At 27.8% G+C, this 15,717-nt stretch overlaps 2 protein-coding genes across 4 annotated transcripts in view; one reads left to right on the top strand and one right to left on the bottom strand.

The window, feature by feature from the left end:
* Positions 1–853: 853 nt before the first annotated feature.
* On the bottom strand, positions 854–4,289 carry LOC111676084 (NFX1-type zinc finger-containing protein 1). Its single transcript, XM_023436969.2, has 4 exons — positions 4,070–4,289; positions 2,956–4,007; positions 1,484–2,833; positions 854–1,289 (listed from the first exon to the last, which is right to left on the bottom strand). Exons 1-4 carry the CDS (start codon positions 4,194–4,196, stop codon positions 999–1,001), a joined length of 2,820 nt encoding a protein of 939 aa, XP_023292737.2. The 5' UTR covers positions 4,197–4,289; the 3' UTR covers positions 854–998.
* A 554-nt stretch (positions 4,290–4,843) lies between these two features.
* LOC111676101 (dedicator of cytokinesis protein 3) overlaps positions 4,844–15,717 on the top strand; it is a 57,656-nt gene continuing 46,782 nt past the window's right edge. The window contains exons 1-2 of one of the 3 annotated variants that reach the window (XM_046948791.1): positions 4,844–5,607; positions 5,803–5,931. In XM_046948791.1, the coding sequence (XP_046804747.1) occupies positions 5,898–5,931 (34 nt within the window). In that variant the 5' untranslated portion in view covers positions 4,844–5,607; positions 5,803–5,897. Of the gene's footprint in view, positions 5,608–5,644; positions 5,932–15,717 lie in introns of those variants that run through there. The other 2 variants (XM_046948792.1, XM_023436991.2) reach the window with 2 other exon arrangements.

The raw sequence follows: 15,717 nt of genomic DNA, 5'->3' as shown, positions 1-15,717 counted from the left end.
GAAAGAATGAAAGAATTCAAAATATTTAGAAATGGAAAAACGAATTTGAATTTATGCGGTTTAAATATTATTAAATATTTCTTTGCAAAACTGATTGAGGAAAATGTATGTGGGCCCACATATATTCAAGAAAGTTCTTTACAAATTACTACTACTCATTTTTCACCAATTCCGGATGGTATATCAAAAGTACTGTTCTAGTCATTTGAACTTGAAGAAATATTTGTTAAAATCACAATTTTAAATATTGATATAATTTTTCTGCTATTTCAGCGAATATTGCAAGTCCATAAGAAATGTTTCTTCTTTGGTTTTTATTCAAAATATTTATTACAATCAGAAGCCAAAAAATACCTATATAAATCAACGGTTTCATAACGAGAAACACAATTCCGTCTTTCTTTTTGAATAACAATTGTGTAAAAAACGTTTTCGCAATTAATATTATAGTTTTCATAATATTTTTTTAATTTTAGTTTTTTATCGCTTTTTTTTCTTGTGTTTCAAACATTTCGAGATCACTATACTTACAACAAAAACTCAAAGTGCACGATTATAATGCATTGTAAATATTGTCTATTTTAACAAATACAATTAAGTATAAAACATTTTAAAAAGAAAACCCCGTTAAATATTTTCAAGTAATTTTTATTCTTTATTACAAAAAAAAAGGAGACGAAACTTAAAAAAAAAAAAAACAAATACAAAATTTATCTTTCTGTTCACATTTTGATTTAAATAAAAGTATTGTAGTTTACAAACAAACAAAATACGTTTACAAAAATAAAAAGTATATAATAAAAATAAATAAAAAATGAAATAATAAATTATGTACAAATTAGTTTTTCTTTCTCGTCAAACACAAAAATTTATAAAAAAAAGGACAAAAGCATTTAGACAAACCAAAAAATAATTTTCAATGCTCTTATAAATTGAAACTTTTTTTATTACTTATGCTATATTTAAAAAAAATATCGTTTATGCTTAAATCTTTGGTTTTACGCCTCTATGGGAAATTTTGGACCCATGGCATTTTGTTGTAATAATTTCTCTTGAATTTGCAACCATATACTGCTACATTGACTTAGCAGCTGCAGATTTCCAATGATATACATGCCATGTTTGGCACGTGACAATGCTACACATATACGATTTGTTTGCTTTAGAAAACCAATTTGTGGTATGGTATTATTGCGCACTAATGAAAGCAATATTATATTACATTCCAGGCCTTGGAAACTGTCCACGGTAGACGCTTTTAAGTTGTAAAGAGAGGGATATTTTTGCAACTGAAAGTGTTAACAAAAAAACATATTCTATTATTTTATTTAAAAATATATTTCAGAAAATATTTAAATTAAAAAAATATTTAAACCGAATTTTAATTCAAAAGAAATTCACTGTAATTATTCACTGTAGAATTTTGAAAATTCAATTTTCTAAAATAGTTTTGATATTTTGTAGTACGAATCAATTATATTACCTGTTTCTTAATTAAATCAACTTGTTTGGCATAAGGACTCAATATGTGTATGTCCTCTGCAGCGTATTCAGCATTCTCAATTAAATGCAATGACAAATTAATTATTTCCTCAACTTCATATGGATTATACAAGGATGAATCATATTGGGTTTTTGCCTCTTTTATGTTGTGAGTCATAAAAAAGAGATTTGTTGACATTTTACGTATGGCTGGATATTGTGTAACCGAGTCATCACTATTTAAATCTTTATAAATTGTATTACACAAGAGATCAGCTATTTTTGGATGCATACGATATTGAGTTTTCAATTGTATGGGTTCGGATTGTTTGGTAAATATCCTTTCAAATAACGAAATATTCATGTGAGCATATTGTTGAAGTTGATAGCTAGAGCTATAGGGTTGCAATTGTTGATGATCACCAATCATTATAACATGTTGCGTGTAGGGTGTCAAACATGCCACAACATGAGATTCTAAAATTTCAGCTGCTTCTTCAAAAATAACGATTTTACTTTTCAGCAAACGAAATAGAAAATTTGTTTTGGCTGCACAAGTGGTGGTCAGGGCAATTATAGACTTTTCCTTAGCCACATAGTACTGAAACATAATTCTTATTGTTTGCAATTTTTCAGTAACTTCGGCCAATTCACGCTGGGCCTTTAAAATCTCTTGGTAGGTATCGTCTGTACCATCAAATTCTTTGTGTTTTAATTGTAAATTTTGAAATTTAGTTTTAAATTCTATATTAATTAAATAATACAGTCTCTTTAATTTAGGATTGATTTGTGAATGTTCCACCACATCTTTAATATTATATTTGGCTATAGCCGGATCTCTAGATTGACTGCCAAATCTTACTATTTTATCTGTATACTCCGATATCTTGATTAAAAATTTATCCAATGATTCATTGGTGTAGGTTATTAAAACCAAAGGTGTTTCAGCGTTTTCTATGAGAGTTTTTACCATTTGCACTGATAAATAAGTTTTGCCTGTACCGGGTGGACCTTGTATAAGAGTAAATTCTTGTTTTAAAGCCTTTCCAAACGCTTGTAATTGTGAATCATTTAATCCTAGAACATTTTGTGGTGGTTCTTCCTTTAGAGGTTTGAATGTTTGTCCATAACATTGGTAAACTGTATTTTCATTCAAATATGAGGGTATTTTGTCTTGAGGATTTTCACCGTCCACTATATAGTTTTTCATGGGGAAATTGGTAATAGTGCAATTTTTCAAATAGTTGAAAACATTGTGGTAGGGCTCAAAAAATGCCGGTGTTTCAAACATCAATAATTTACGATTGTAAATGTTGCCTATATTGTACTGGCGTACGATTTCAATGCCAATCTGAAAGTTTTAAAAAAAAAAATTCATTATTAAAATTTTTCGATGTTTTTAAATTACTTTTGACCAGGTCTATACCTATAAAAATTAATGTTAAAAAAGTAACTTATTTGTTTAATACTTACAAATCCTTCTTTCATACACTCATGACTAGTGTACGTCACTGTGGCCAATATTAAGTTGTCAAAATTATAACTTGTGCTAAAGCATAGAAGAGCTCCTGATTTGATTTTACGTAACTTTTCCTGCAATTGATACGGCATTTGCACATCCTCCGTATCCATATTTCTGCGTGAACCCAAAACATCAACAAATACTAATTCATGGCGATAAGCATCCAAAAATTGTTCATTCAAAACAATTAGAACATTTTCGTAAACATAAAAATTATCTGGTAATTCGGTGGTACTACGTTTGTTTTTCAACATATCAACACAATCTTTAAGGGGCAAAAGAAAGTCTTGTTTAAGAAACTCAAGATGTTTTGATAAATATTCTTGAACACTTTGTTGTGAAGAGTATTGTTTAATAATTTCGAGATCATTATTAAGAGATTGTGATTGGCTTATTGTTAAATCCTCCAATGTGGGAAATATATCTAAAGTATCTTCAGTTTTTTCACGCTGTTTTAAAGCTTGTTCCAGATTTTCCTTTAATTGTATAACAATTTTTTTCTTTTTTATGGACACATTATCCGTTTGTTCTAAAATGTTTAACAGATCTTTTAACAGTAAATTTCCTTTTTCTTCCTTGCTAAACAATTTAAAAGATTGTAATATCAGTAATTCCATGTTGTTTATAAACTGTAACATTTCTTCTTCCTTTAACCACATATCTTTAAAACGTTTACACATTAGTTTGGCCACCAGTAAACGAAATTGTTCATGCAGGTTGCTATTGAGACTAAAACTCTTTAATACATCCTTATGAAAACCTGGCAATTCTAAACGACAAATTGTAGCCAAAACGCTAGTATAAAGTATAACTTTCTCCTGACTATCATTTAAATAAATCTGATCCATAAAGAAATCATATTCCAAAGTTGTTGTGTATAAGAAAATATCTAGTGGAGTAATTGTGGATAGCTTTCTTAGATCTGTTATTTTAATTTTGTTCTTCTTGGCATCACCCTTATTGTGGGCAGCTGCTTTTAAGGTTAATTCTTTGATATAATCATCTGTAATGAAAAAATGTTATTTTTTACGGTAATTTCCAAAATGAAAAATGTCTACGTTTCACCTAAAGTATTTGTTGTTGTCTTTATATATTCGGTGTTTGCTTGCTGTTTGGTTTTTACAGTTTTCTGCACATCTTTGAAAAGTTCTTCGTCATCTTTGTCAAACCAATCACAATCGGAGTCGGACATTTTGGAAATTAATAATTTTTTTCAATTATATCAAAATAATACTGCAATAAACGATTTTCCCGGAGGACTTATAGTTTTTGTTTTGATTATCAGTTTCTCCTTCATTTTGCATTTTGCGCTGGCAATACCTTTTTACAACAGCTGTCTACAGCAGTGGTGTCAATACAGTGAGTGTATTTTGTACATTTTGTATGCTTTATATATTATTTTCGCGAATTAATTTTTAATATGCAAAAATTAAAAAATACTAATCTAATCTAATTAATTATTACTTATACAATTATTTTTAAACAAATCAGTAGTGATAGGTTTATTATCATGAAGGTCATTTAAAATTCTGCTGTCTTAAATTCATAGATTATAGAGGACATTACATTAATAAAAATTGTTGACTTTCCCGCCGAAAATGAAATCAGTGTATAATTTGAAAAAATTAATAATAGTTCTTTATAAATTATAAAATTTTTAATTTTATGACGATTTTAAAAATATTTTGCCCATTTTAAGTCTAGTTATAAAAACTGTGTGCCAATATTATCTGGCAACAGTGTATGCTGCCCTTATGTGTTGTTTGTGTTTCCACGAATGAAAACAAAGCGGCAATAAATAAAATATTACTGCTCCCCAATTTAGTTATATTTCTCAGCTCGTGGCGTATGGACGTGAGCAACGCTAGTGGAGGTAAATAAATGCACAGTAAGAAATTGCTCACAAAACCACCACACAAGAGTAAAATAAATAAAAGAAGAATTAAAATATTTTACACACAATGAGAATGAAACAGTGATTCTAGTTGGAAACGAAAAAAAGGAAGTTGAAAAAGTGGTGGAGTGGAAGAATACAAACAGACGGACGGACGACATACACAACAAAGAAATACGAATAAAAGTAATAACAACACAGCCAGCAGCAAAAGAGGAAGTGTGCTGTAATAGCAGCAGCAGCTTAACTGCACTGCCAATGTTTAGCGCATAACAAAAGATATTATTTATTAAAGCAGACAAAAACAAGACTAAAATGAAGTGAAATAAATGAAAGAAATAAAAAAACAACAACAACGACGATAACTAAATCCTATAGGAAAATTAAAGGAGAAGAGACATATTCATTTATCGATTTTCAAACGCGCAACGCAGTAGTTATAGTCAACTAAACGACGAAAGCGGTTGTGAAAAAATTTGTAAAAATACAATATTTTTTTAGCAACTTAGAAAAAGTGTGCAAAATGCTAAAATGAAAACAAAATAAATTATATACTAAATACTTAACAAAAATTCTTAAATTAGCCATAAATATAATATAAAAACAAAAGCAAAGTGAATTGTTTAAACAAACAAAAAAGTCTGCAAAAATAATGAAAAAAAGTTCAATGCAAGAGAAAAAGGCGTGTAGTAGTGTATAAGTAAAAAAAGTGTGTGTAAAGAAAAAGTAAAAGTGCAAAATAGTGCAAAAAAAAAAACGAAATGTAAAAGTTAAACAAATGTAAAATAAGTTTTAATAAGAAATTACAATATTAAAGTCGTTTCCTAAAAAAATGTTTCCAAAAATTAATATAAAATATTTAATTTTTAAAAGCCACTAATTTATTGTAACCTTTTTCCCGTAGTGCTTAATTGATAACAACAACAACAATAATTGACACAAACAACAATATTTATAACATTTAATAAAAAATTAAAAAAAAAACAACAAATAAACAAAATGTGGATACCATCAAACAACAAATACGGTGTCGGTGAGTATTATAATTATAATGATGTTTCTATTCTCTCTTTAATAAGATATAGTATACAATAAAAACAACTACATTATTATCATAGGCATCATTATTGTCAATAGTAAAAAAAAGTAATTTTATAACGCACGATAACTAACCACAAAATTATGACAAATAAGCCGACGACTAAATGGGCATTGCATCGAAAACTTAGCCTAGTTTTGATTATACCCTAATGTACATCCTCCTATCATTTTAACCTTAACAAACCTGAAAAAACCTTAATGTTTGATAGATATCTACCATTGAAATTTGTGTTTCTCATATTCATATTAATAGGTTAACTTAAAGCATAAAACTTTAATTCCAAAAATTTTTTTAATTTTAAAGGGTTTCCCAATATTATGTGATAGGTCTTCCAATGACGTACCAGAAATTTCTGCTAGTTAAAAAAATTTAACAGTTTCGAGACACTGCCTTCGTTTAAAATGTATTTACTATTGTCCGAAGTAATTGGATCCATATCAACCTTTTTCAATTGGAATAATTTCAAATTTGGCACTTTTAGTTCGATTGCAAGGTTTATACAGATAGATAGACTGACATACAGACAGAGCCGATCGGTATTATTCACGGTAGATGTAGAAACAATATTTCTTTTACTTGCAGATATTAGCCAAAAATTTATACAATCCTCACTATAGTTTCAGGCAACAAAATAAGTTCATTCTAAGATCAAAAGTATAAATAGGTAATTTTTAAGGGTTTCTCAATATTATGTGATAGGTCTTTCAATGCTGTATCTGCTAGTTCAAAAATTTTAACAGTTTCGAGACATTATCTTTGTTTAAAATGTATTTACTAGTTTCTAAAATAATGGATCATGTAATCAACCATTTTCAATTGGGACGGTTTAAATTTTGGCACTTTAAGTTCGGTTGCAAGGTTTATATAGACGAATAGACTGTCATACAGACAGAGCCGATTGGTATTATTTACGGTAGGTGTAGGAACTATATCTCTATTACATGCAGATATCAGCAAATAAAATTATACAATCCTTTCTATACATCGATATAAATGTTTTAGGCTTGTACCTAACATACCCACCAAAAGAAATATTCCAAAAAGTAGAATTTACTCCATACTCTATGGAAGTACTGAAAAGGGCCTGAAGAAGTTATGATTTTAACACTGGCTTGTCATAGGACATCCCTTTTTTATTTGATTACAAATTCACTACATCTATGTAATTCTTAAGAAGAAATTTTTTTGTTCTTTTTTTGAAAGTTATTAGGAAGTGAAATTGTAGTATTATAGAATACAACTGTATAAATTATAAAATTGATTTAATTAAACAATTTTCAATACAAAAAATACACTTGTCATAGGTCATCCCTTTTTTATTTGATTACAAATTCACTACATCTATGTAATTCTTAGGAAGAAATTTTTATGTTCTTTTTTTGAAAGTTATTAGGAAGTGAAATTGTAGTATTATAGAATACAACTGTATAAATTAAAAAATTGATTTTATTAAACAATTTTCAATACAAAAAATACACTTTCAAATAAAAAACTTTTTCAAAAAAATTTAAATAAATTCAAGATTTTGGTGATTTTTTTCTGTGGAGTGATGCCAAGTAAGATAAAGTTCATTTTGTTGGTAACTTTGAGCGTTAACACTTATTGATAGCAACAAAACACAACTATTATAGAATACAACTAAATAAATTAAACGCATTTATCAATTAACTCCATAATAAAATTGGTTTAATTAAATAAAACAATTAGAGTCTCGACAATCGAGAGTTCTCGACAGCTCGAAACCAATATTTTTTTTAAATTTAATCCCTGTTTATTTGATAAATATCTGAAAAATAGAACGAATTTGTATTTAAATGGCTGCTATATTCTTAAAACTTCATTTGAAGGAAATTCCTGGGATCTCGGGAAATTTTAAAATGAATCCCGTTTACCCAGGAAATGAAATAGTCTGGGAAAATTAAAACATTAGTATTTACATACATATATATACATATACCATTTGTATTTAGATAATTTCTATTTACAAAACACATGCATGTACAGATAAATTTTTAAAATTGATATTCTTTACTATCTGTCAGAATTTATTGACATTCTACTGTATCCACTCATCATAGTACACATTTTTACAATCATCTTTAATCTTCATTAGTTTATATTTTTACTTACATGAGTGTTTGCATTTTTAATATCTTCGAAGTACATATGTGTGTTCTTTGCTGAATGATACACATGTATTTGTCGTTTTTTCAGACTTTTTGCCAATTATTATATTTATTTAGTTTTTTCCATATCACTATCTCATATCATTTTTATTTCAAGAGTCTATAATAATTTAATGAGCTTCTTTTTTATCTTGAAATTGAATACATATTTGTATTAATTATTTAAATTGTTTATAGTTTTTACTACTGTTTCTGTTTATTTATTAATGTTTGTTTTTATTTTTACATGCTGTTTAAACAAATACCCTTATTATAATAAATTTTAATAATTGTTTTTATGATTCATATAATTTTCTTGGTCACACATTATAAATATGCATAGAAGTGAATCTGTTTTATAATAATTTTATCTGCCCACTACGGTTTGTATTGCTGTGAGATAAATATGAACAATAGGCTGACCCGTTAATAACTTGCGAAAAATAAAAACAATTTTAAAAATATCAGAACAACATGTTCAAAAAAAAATCTTTTTACCATCGTAATTTGAACTTTAATCGGGAAAAGTAATTACAAATTTGCTAGAGCTTTTCTGATCCGTAGAACGACATTAAAATTTTGAAATGGTTCCAAGAAAATGCCAAAAACATTTCTCTATATGCTAAATTACAACAATTTTTACAATTAAAATTCCACCTGCCGGTCAAACATTTTTTAAATTCCTTAAAAGACTATTCCTCTAGACATCCTAATGTATACATATATAGTATTGTTCGCAACTATTCAGCCATTTTTTTGGCAATGTATAATTATTCCTGATGTTGAAATACAAAAGAAATTAAATGGATTTATTTTCTATAATATTTTCATATGATTGAGTAAAATAGGTGAAATTTATGCGATTTTCAGCATGATAAAACCCAAATCGGACTAACACTTTTTTAATGCCCTTTAAAATTTTCCGACTCAAATCCTTTAAGAAGCTATTCGGCGTTATGAAGTGTCGAATCAGAACTTGCCTTTAATAAAAACAATACAGATGGTGAATATCTTAATCATTAAAAACGACAATAATAACTAATCTGTTCCATTCCATAAGGAGTTAATAAGGAATTAATATTTTTATACAAACAGCAAAAAGTTGCATAAGTTTCAAACAACATCACAACATATACATAAATCAGCAAACGCATATTTGGGCATATTTTACACATAAGAGCATAATTTTAAATGATTTGACTTTAGTAGCATATTTAAGGCATATTTTACTCTTTTCGTGCATATTTTGATGTTTTTTTACAACTTTTTTTCAATTAAAAAAAGTTTGTTTTATTTATTTTTAACTTTTTTTTTGAAATTTTACTGCCTGTTTTACAATTTATAAAATATATGTATATTCTATGGATTGAGACGGAATGGCAAGATCGTTTTACAATCTAGCAATATTTCGATGTGTTATATAAACCTACAACAAATGATTCAATGTTCTGAATTTGAAAAGAATTCTTTTTTATTCGCATTTGTGTACATTTGCATTCATAAATTTTGATCAGAAATAATTTCATTAAAACTTTTGATAAAAAATTGTAAAAAATATAATTTTTAAATGTTGACAGGTTATCTTAAAAACGTATTGTTTTAACATGATTGATTTTGACGTACTGTATACCATTTTGCGAGCAGACGGTCAAAAACAATTTTTTATGGACTCAAAAGTTATGTTATGTTTATGACATTTAAACATTTTTATACCCGAAAATCTTTTAGTTAACAGACCGTAACTTTTACAGATCAAAACAAAAAAACATCTTATACATACATATGTATATACCGACCAGTTTCATTCAATGATCCACTGCTCTACAATAGATTTTTGCCTGATTATCATATTGCTTGAACAGTAAATTATGCTAACTTGTTTGAGTTTAAAGTACACATTCCCCAAAAAGGGTTAATTACGAAAAAGATAAAAAACGTGAAAGTCTTGCTTTATTATTGTTTGGTCAGTATTGAAAATTTCTCTTGTTTTTTATACATATTTTTGCATCTATCTCCAACATTATTATGACGTCTTTTTTGTTTGCCAATTTATCACTTGAATAAACAAACCATAAGCAAAAGAAATGAAAATAAGAAGAAATATAAAACAAAAATTAAAGAAAAAACACACAAATCAACCGACTAAAAAACATCAATTCTCTTGAATAAACACATGACACTCTTCTTGAACAACAGCCAGTTGCGCTCCAATTTGAAACAGAAAAGAAAACAAATGAAAAATTTGTTGATGGATGTGGATACATGGATAGTACAAAATGGGGATGTAGAAATAAAAGCTATGAAAAGAAAACAAAAAGCTAAAACATTAGCGACAAGAACAAAAAAAAAAACAAATGAAACGTCAAATGGATGATAAAAAAATGACAATGAAAATACTATACGACAATTACAACAACTTTAACTTTAACAATGATACAATAAATTCAACAAACAAGAAACAAAGTATAGTCGGGCATGTGAGACTTCTGATTTCCTACACCAGTTATGAGTATAAAATGCGATTTATCTTTCTAAATAAAGCATTTATGTATGTTAAATATGACTTTTGTTCCTATATGTATGAGATTTAAAAATAAAAACCTAATTTTATGGAATAGACCTTATAAGTATAAGGGCTAGGGAGAAACATGGACTCATTCGCATAAATTTTGCTGCATTTATTTAATTATATTGCTATTACATTATAATTATAAATAATATTCTAACCTAATTTACTAGTTGAAACTCGAATCCCATAATACCTTCCGACTGTAGTTGTGTAGGGTGTAAAACAACATAAAAATGTAATGGAAATATGTCCACAGGCATATAAAAATATTTGAGGATTTCTGTTGTGCACAAGAGAATACATTAAACGGCTTTGCCTTTGATTCGAATTCAAAACGTAGATGTAAGTAAAAATATTTTACGCTTTTGTCAACTGACATATGTATATAATTTCAAATAAGAAAAAAAACTGAATAATTAACTAACCTAATATTATGTACAAACTAATTTTCTACAAAATTTTATATATTCTTTTGCCAAAACTGTACAAGGATAGAGCATTTTAAATATTTTATTAGTGCAATGGTTTCGCCCCTTTCGCCAATCATTCCATTGCACAATTTTTATCGCCGAAATCTAGTTGGAGTAATTGTTATTCAATCATGTTAGATACTTAATTTCTACTATAAATTTACATATGAATCCAAATAATGCTTGTTGTTCTTCTTAATTTGTAGTTTCATATCTTTAGTGGCATAGACGATTGTAGGTGTAAACGTATGTATGTATACAGAAGGACATTCATGTGTCATCATTAAAATTTGCATACAAAAATCAACAAAATTAGTTTTAATTCCTAGTTATGAAGTGGCAGGTGACGATTTTAATAGAATCGTGCAATACAAAAACATTATTGCAACCTCATTTTGAAAATTAAAGTTGAAAACTTAAATAAATATCAAGCTTATTTGCTAAAGCATATGTGACTGACTAACTAATGCATTTAAAACAATTGTGTTCTAGACTATTTACCATTTTACCAATGTTTGATTAGTTGGGTTATTTGCAACACACCCAAATCAACAAAAATTTTTTAGTCATAGTCATCATCATCTGTTAAAACAACTATAGTTCTTTAGTATCGTTGTACAACTGCACGTTTTACATACTCGTGTTCAGATACTAACACACACAAAAATCTCACACGTAGTTCCTCTCATTCCCTTTCTTGTCATCTTGACTGCTGAGTGACTTGTCTTCTATGTAATTGTAACTGTGGTATGTCACATTATGCCTCGGGGTTTTGACATTGTACAATTTGCACATTTTATTCAAACATACTGGATAAATGTTGATCTATGTTGTCACATTTGTGGCACAAGTTATACTCGCTTCGTTAGCTTTTTATTCAACATTTTCTTCTTTATATTTCTTTTATGACTTGGAATTTGGAAAAAAAAACAATTTTGTGGTAGAAGGGATTTATTTTAAACCAATTTTAACTTTTTCATTTCAAACTCAATTTTAGGGTTGCATAAAGTTATCAATTGTAAAATTTAAAGTAAATTTAAAGTAAAAATTAACAAAATTACCATGTTTGCCCTACACATACAAAATTTTAGCTGGTAATATTGCATGTGTCAATTGACCATTGAAATCCACTTACTTCAAAATTTATATTTTTTTAGCTGGTAATATTGCATGTGTCAATTGACCATTGAAATCTACTTACTTCAAAATTTAAAAATTCATTGACAAATAGCTATAAGAGCCTGTGGTTATTCGTCACTAAGCCTAAGACGTATTTTAGAATTACGTAGCCTAACAAATGTTTATTTCATAAAAAGTACATTTTGAGTTGTTTAACAAATCTATTGTATTCGCTAAGATGAAATTGAGTTAAAATGTTTGCCGTAATATAAGGGACATTAACCTATTTAAGGTTTAGATACCTCGAAATAGTAAATATATATAACAGAGGTTAAGAGTCTTTATTATAAAGCCGACATAAAAAATTTCATTAAAATATATCTCTGTTAGTAAAATACGATATCTCGAAAACCTAATATGATAGTGTACTTTATGAAGATGTTGTCAAATACCAACGGTATTTTCAAATTGATGCTTTCTGCTACCGCCTATAACCTGCAAACTGTATTTATCACATTAGTATGTATTAGTGTATTTTTTCTACATTTCATATAAATTCCTTATGTTGTGAAAATTAAGCTTTTTAAACTTAATTGCTTTTAACTCATCCACCACCGAACGAACACGTTCCCTAATACTCATACCCCCATGTAATGCGGAAGACTTCTTTGTTCTCTCAATCCCTGGAAATTCTATTAAATTCAATACGCACAAAGTTATTTTTCATTCAAATGTTTTCCGCTGCACTTCTGGTTTTTGTTACTTTTCATTTTAAATTCATTGAGTATGTTTATACCCTTCACTACTATAGGGGAAGGGTATTTATTATACGTTTGTGTTGATGTTTGTAACGCACTAAATTATTAGTACTAAATCCATCTTTAGGTATACTAATTAATTCTGAATTAGTTTTTTAATTGATTTAACAATGTCCATCTGTAATGTGTTCATGTAATCATTATTATCAAAGTACATGTCGCAATTTTTAGGATAATTCGATGAAATTTGGCACATGCACTGTTTTTGGACAAGGCCTATTGAAAATGTTTAAAATCGATTCATAATTTCACCTAGCCCCATACAAAGAACCCCCAAAAATGACTTTTACGTCCATAAAATGTGACACAATTTTTATACATGACTTGATGGCCATGTCGAATTTCGTAATGATCGGACGTTATTTGACTCTATATACCAAATTGTTCCGAGATGTGTCTACATTTTTCCTATCCCTCAGAAAAATTGTTTTCGCTAATAAATTATTTAAATAAATCGAAAAGGTCATATTTATGATAAGTGCTTTATAATAAAATATTAATCATATTTAATATTCATAACTACTATAGGGTATCATATGGCCGGCCACACTCGACTATACTTTTTACTTGTTTAAGTTGCACCCTTGATTGTCCATGTTGATGCTGCTTTTGATTCCAACAGTTGTTTTTTTCTCTTCATCCATTTGGGTATTTACACTATTTAAGCTGATTATGTTGAACATGACAAATGTTCATTGTTCGTTCGTTCATATAGTATTTCCTTAGATGAACAAAAAGAGTAGTAGTAGTAGTAGATAATCATATAAAGTTATTTTTTTATCGTTTTTGCCCATTTGGGGTTGCTGTTTGATTGCTTGTTGGTTGGCCCGATTTGTTGTGGTGGGTTGGTGTGAAGTACGTGATATTAAATGCATTTATTCAGTTTTTATTTTATTGTTTCAATTTAAATTGATTTATGTTTAATACCATTCATCCACACATACATATATCATTGTGCATTAGTATAAAATTTAAGTAAATTTATTTATGTATTTTATTTATGGAGAAAATGTTAATACGCATATATAAAATTGTCATCAAGTCTTGCAACAGTTTCCTTGTTGTTGATTTTTATTTTATAACTTTATTATTAAACGGAAGGAGGTTCAAGCTCCGAGGTCAGGGTTAAAATTATTACTCAGTTATATTTTTATGTATGTATTATAATAATAAAGTAATAAAATTGTAATAATATATAATTGTGTTAATAAATACTGATAAACATTAGTTAGTTATATAAAAATAAAGCTTAGCAAACTTCTCTAGAAAAATACTTCTCTGTTTTGAATATATTTTTAAAGCGTTTCGAATAATTACACATGTTAATAAGTTTTTAAGCCAAAAACCGAAGTATGCTTTTCCTGACCTTTGCTGAATCCGAATCTGGCCTCAAAAAATGCATAACAAGTTGGGTTTCAACTTTTTTAAAATTTGATCGGCCTGTGTTATCTATAAAAAAATTTTATCAATGTTGTCAACTTTTTGATAAAAAAGGTTTTTATAGAAAAAGTTGCTGCAAGTTTAACAAATATTCTAAGCAAAAAGGATGCTTGACTTTCAGAACATAGTGTTTGCCACTGTAGTCTTTTATGGAGAAATCTTTAGGCGGAGGATTAGGAATCAAATTAAAATTAATCTCCGAAGTTGTTTTTGAATACTCAATCAGCTATTTTTGTTTGCTAGTTTAAGCGACCAATGGTAGTGGTTTGAACTTTATCAAACTTTATCAATGCAAAGGTGTAAACAGCTGATGCCAAAAAATTAATCCAATTTTCTTAAAATAAACTTTAAAACGTTTGATTTATTAAAATAAACTTTAAAACGTTTGATTTATTGATTAGTATAAATTATTTTCATTATTTTTCATATTACATTTATAAAAGTCTTGTTCTTTTTTATAAAACATTGCTTTGATAACAAACAGTGACGTTTTCTGTTGTAACACTGTGAAGTTTAATCTTGTACTCAAATTTAATTTTAGATTAACTAATGTGATTATTAATTAGCATTTGATTGCCGACTGAAAAACGCGCCCTAAGACCTATATAAATTGTTGTTTAAATGATTGATTCTACTTATTAAGAACTTGAAAATGTAGAATCAAATTTGATAGAGATAACGATATCAACAGACTAATTGAATATCTATTTACTTTCTTTGTTAAAAAAAATAAACTCAAACTTATAGCCTATTCACAGTAATAGACTTCTATAAAAAAGTAATAAAGAATAAAAATAGAAAAAACCAAGAATTTTGGTATTTGCTAATGTTTGTTATTTCCGCTACTACTCGCGCTCTACGGGAATTGAACAAAATTTTTTGTTTATTTTTTTACAAACATGTGTTCAAATTAAAATTCCAAATAATTTTCATACGCCATTTAAGGGTCTTTATTAAAAGGTCTTCCTAAACAATACTTCAGAAATTGAGAATTTCTTCAATCAGATGAGTTTAAAAATAAAAACTAAACTCTTTTCTTTTAGCTGAGTTTTTTGATTTATTTGTATACCCTACACTACAACTTATAGGCCATAAGTTTGTGCTGATGTTTGTAACGCACTCAGATATTGGTCCTA

This window comes from Lucilia cuprina, chromosome 4, assembly GCF_022045245.1.
Source record: "Lucilia cuprina isolate Lc7/37 chromosome 4, ASM2204524v1, whole genome shotgun sequence".
NCBI classification, from domain to species: Eukaryota; Metazoa; Arthropoda; class Insecta; order Diptera; family Calliphoridae; genus Lucilia; species Lucilia cuprina.
This window is presented reverse-complemented; position numbering and strand designations above follow the sequence as displayed.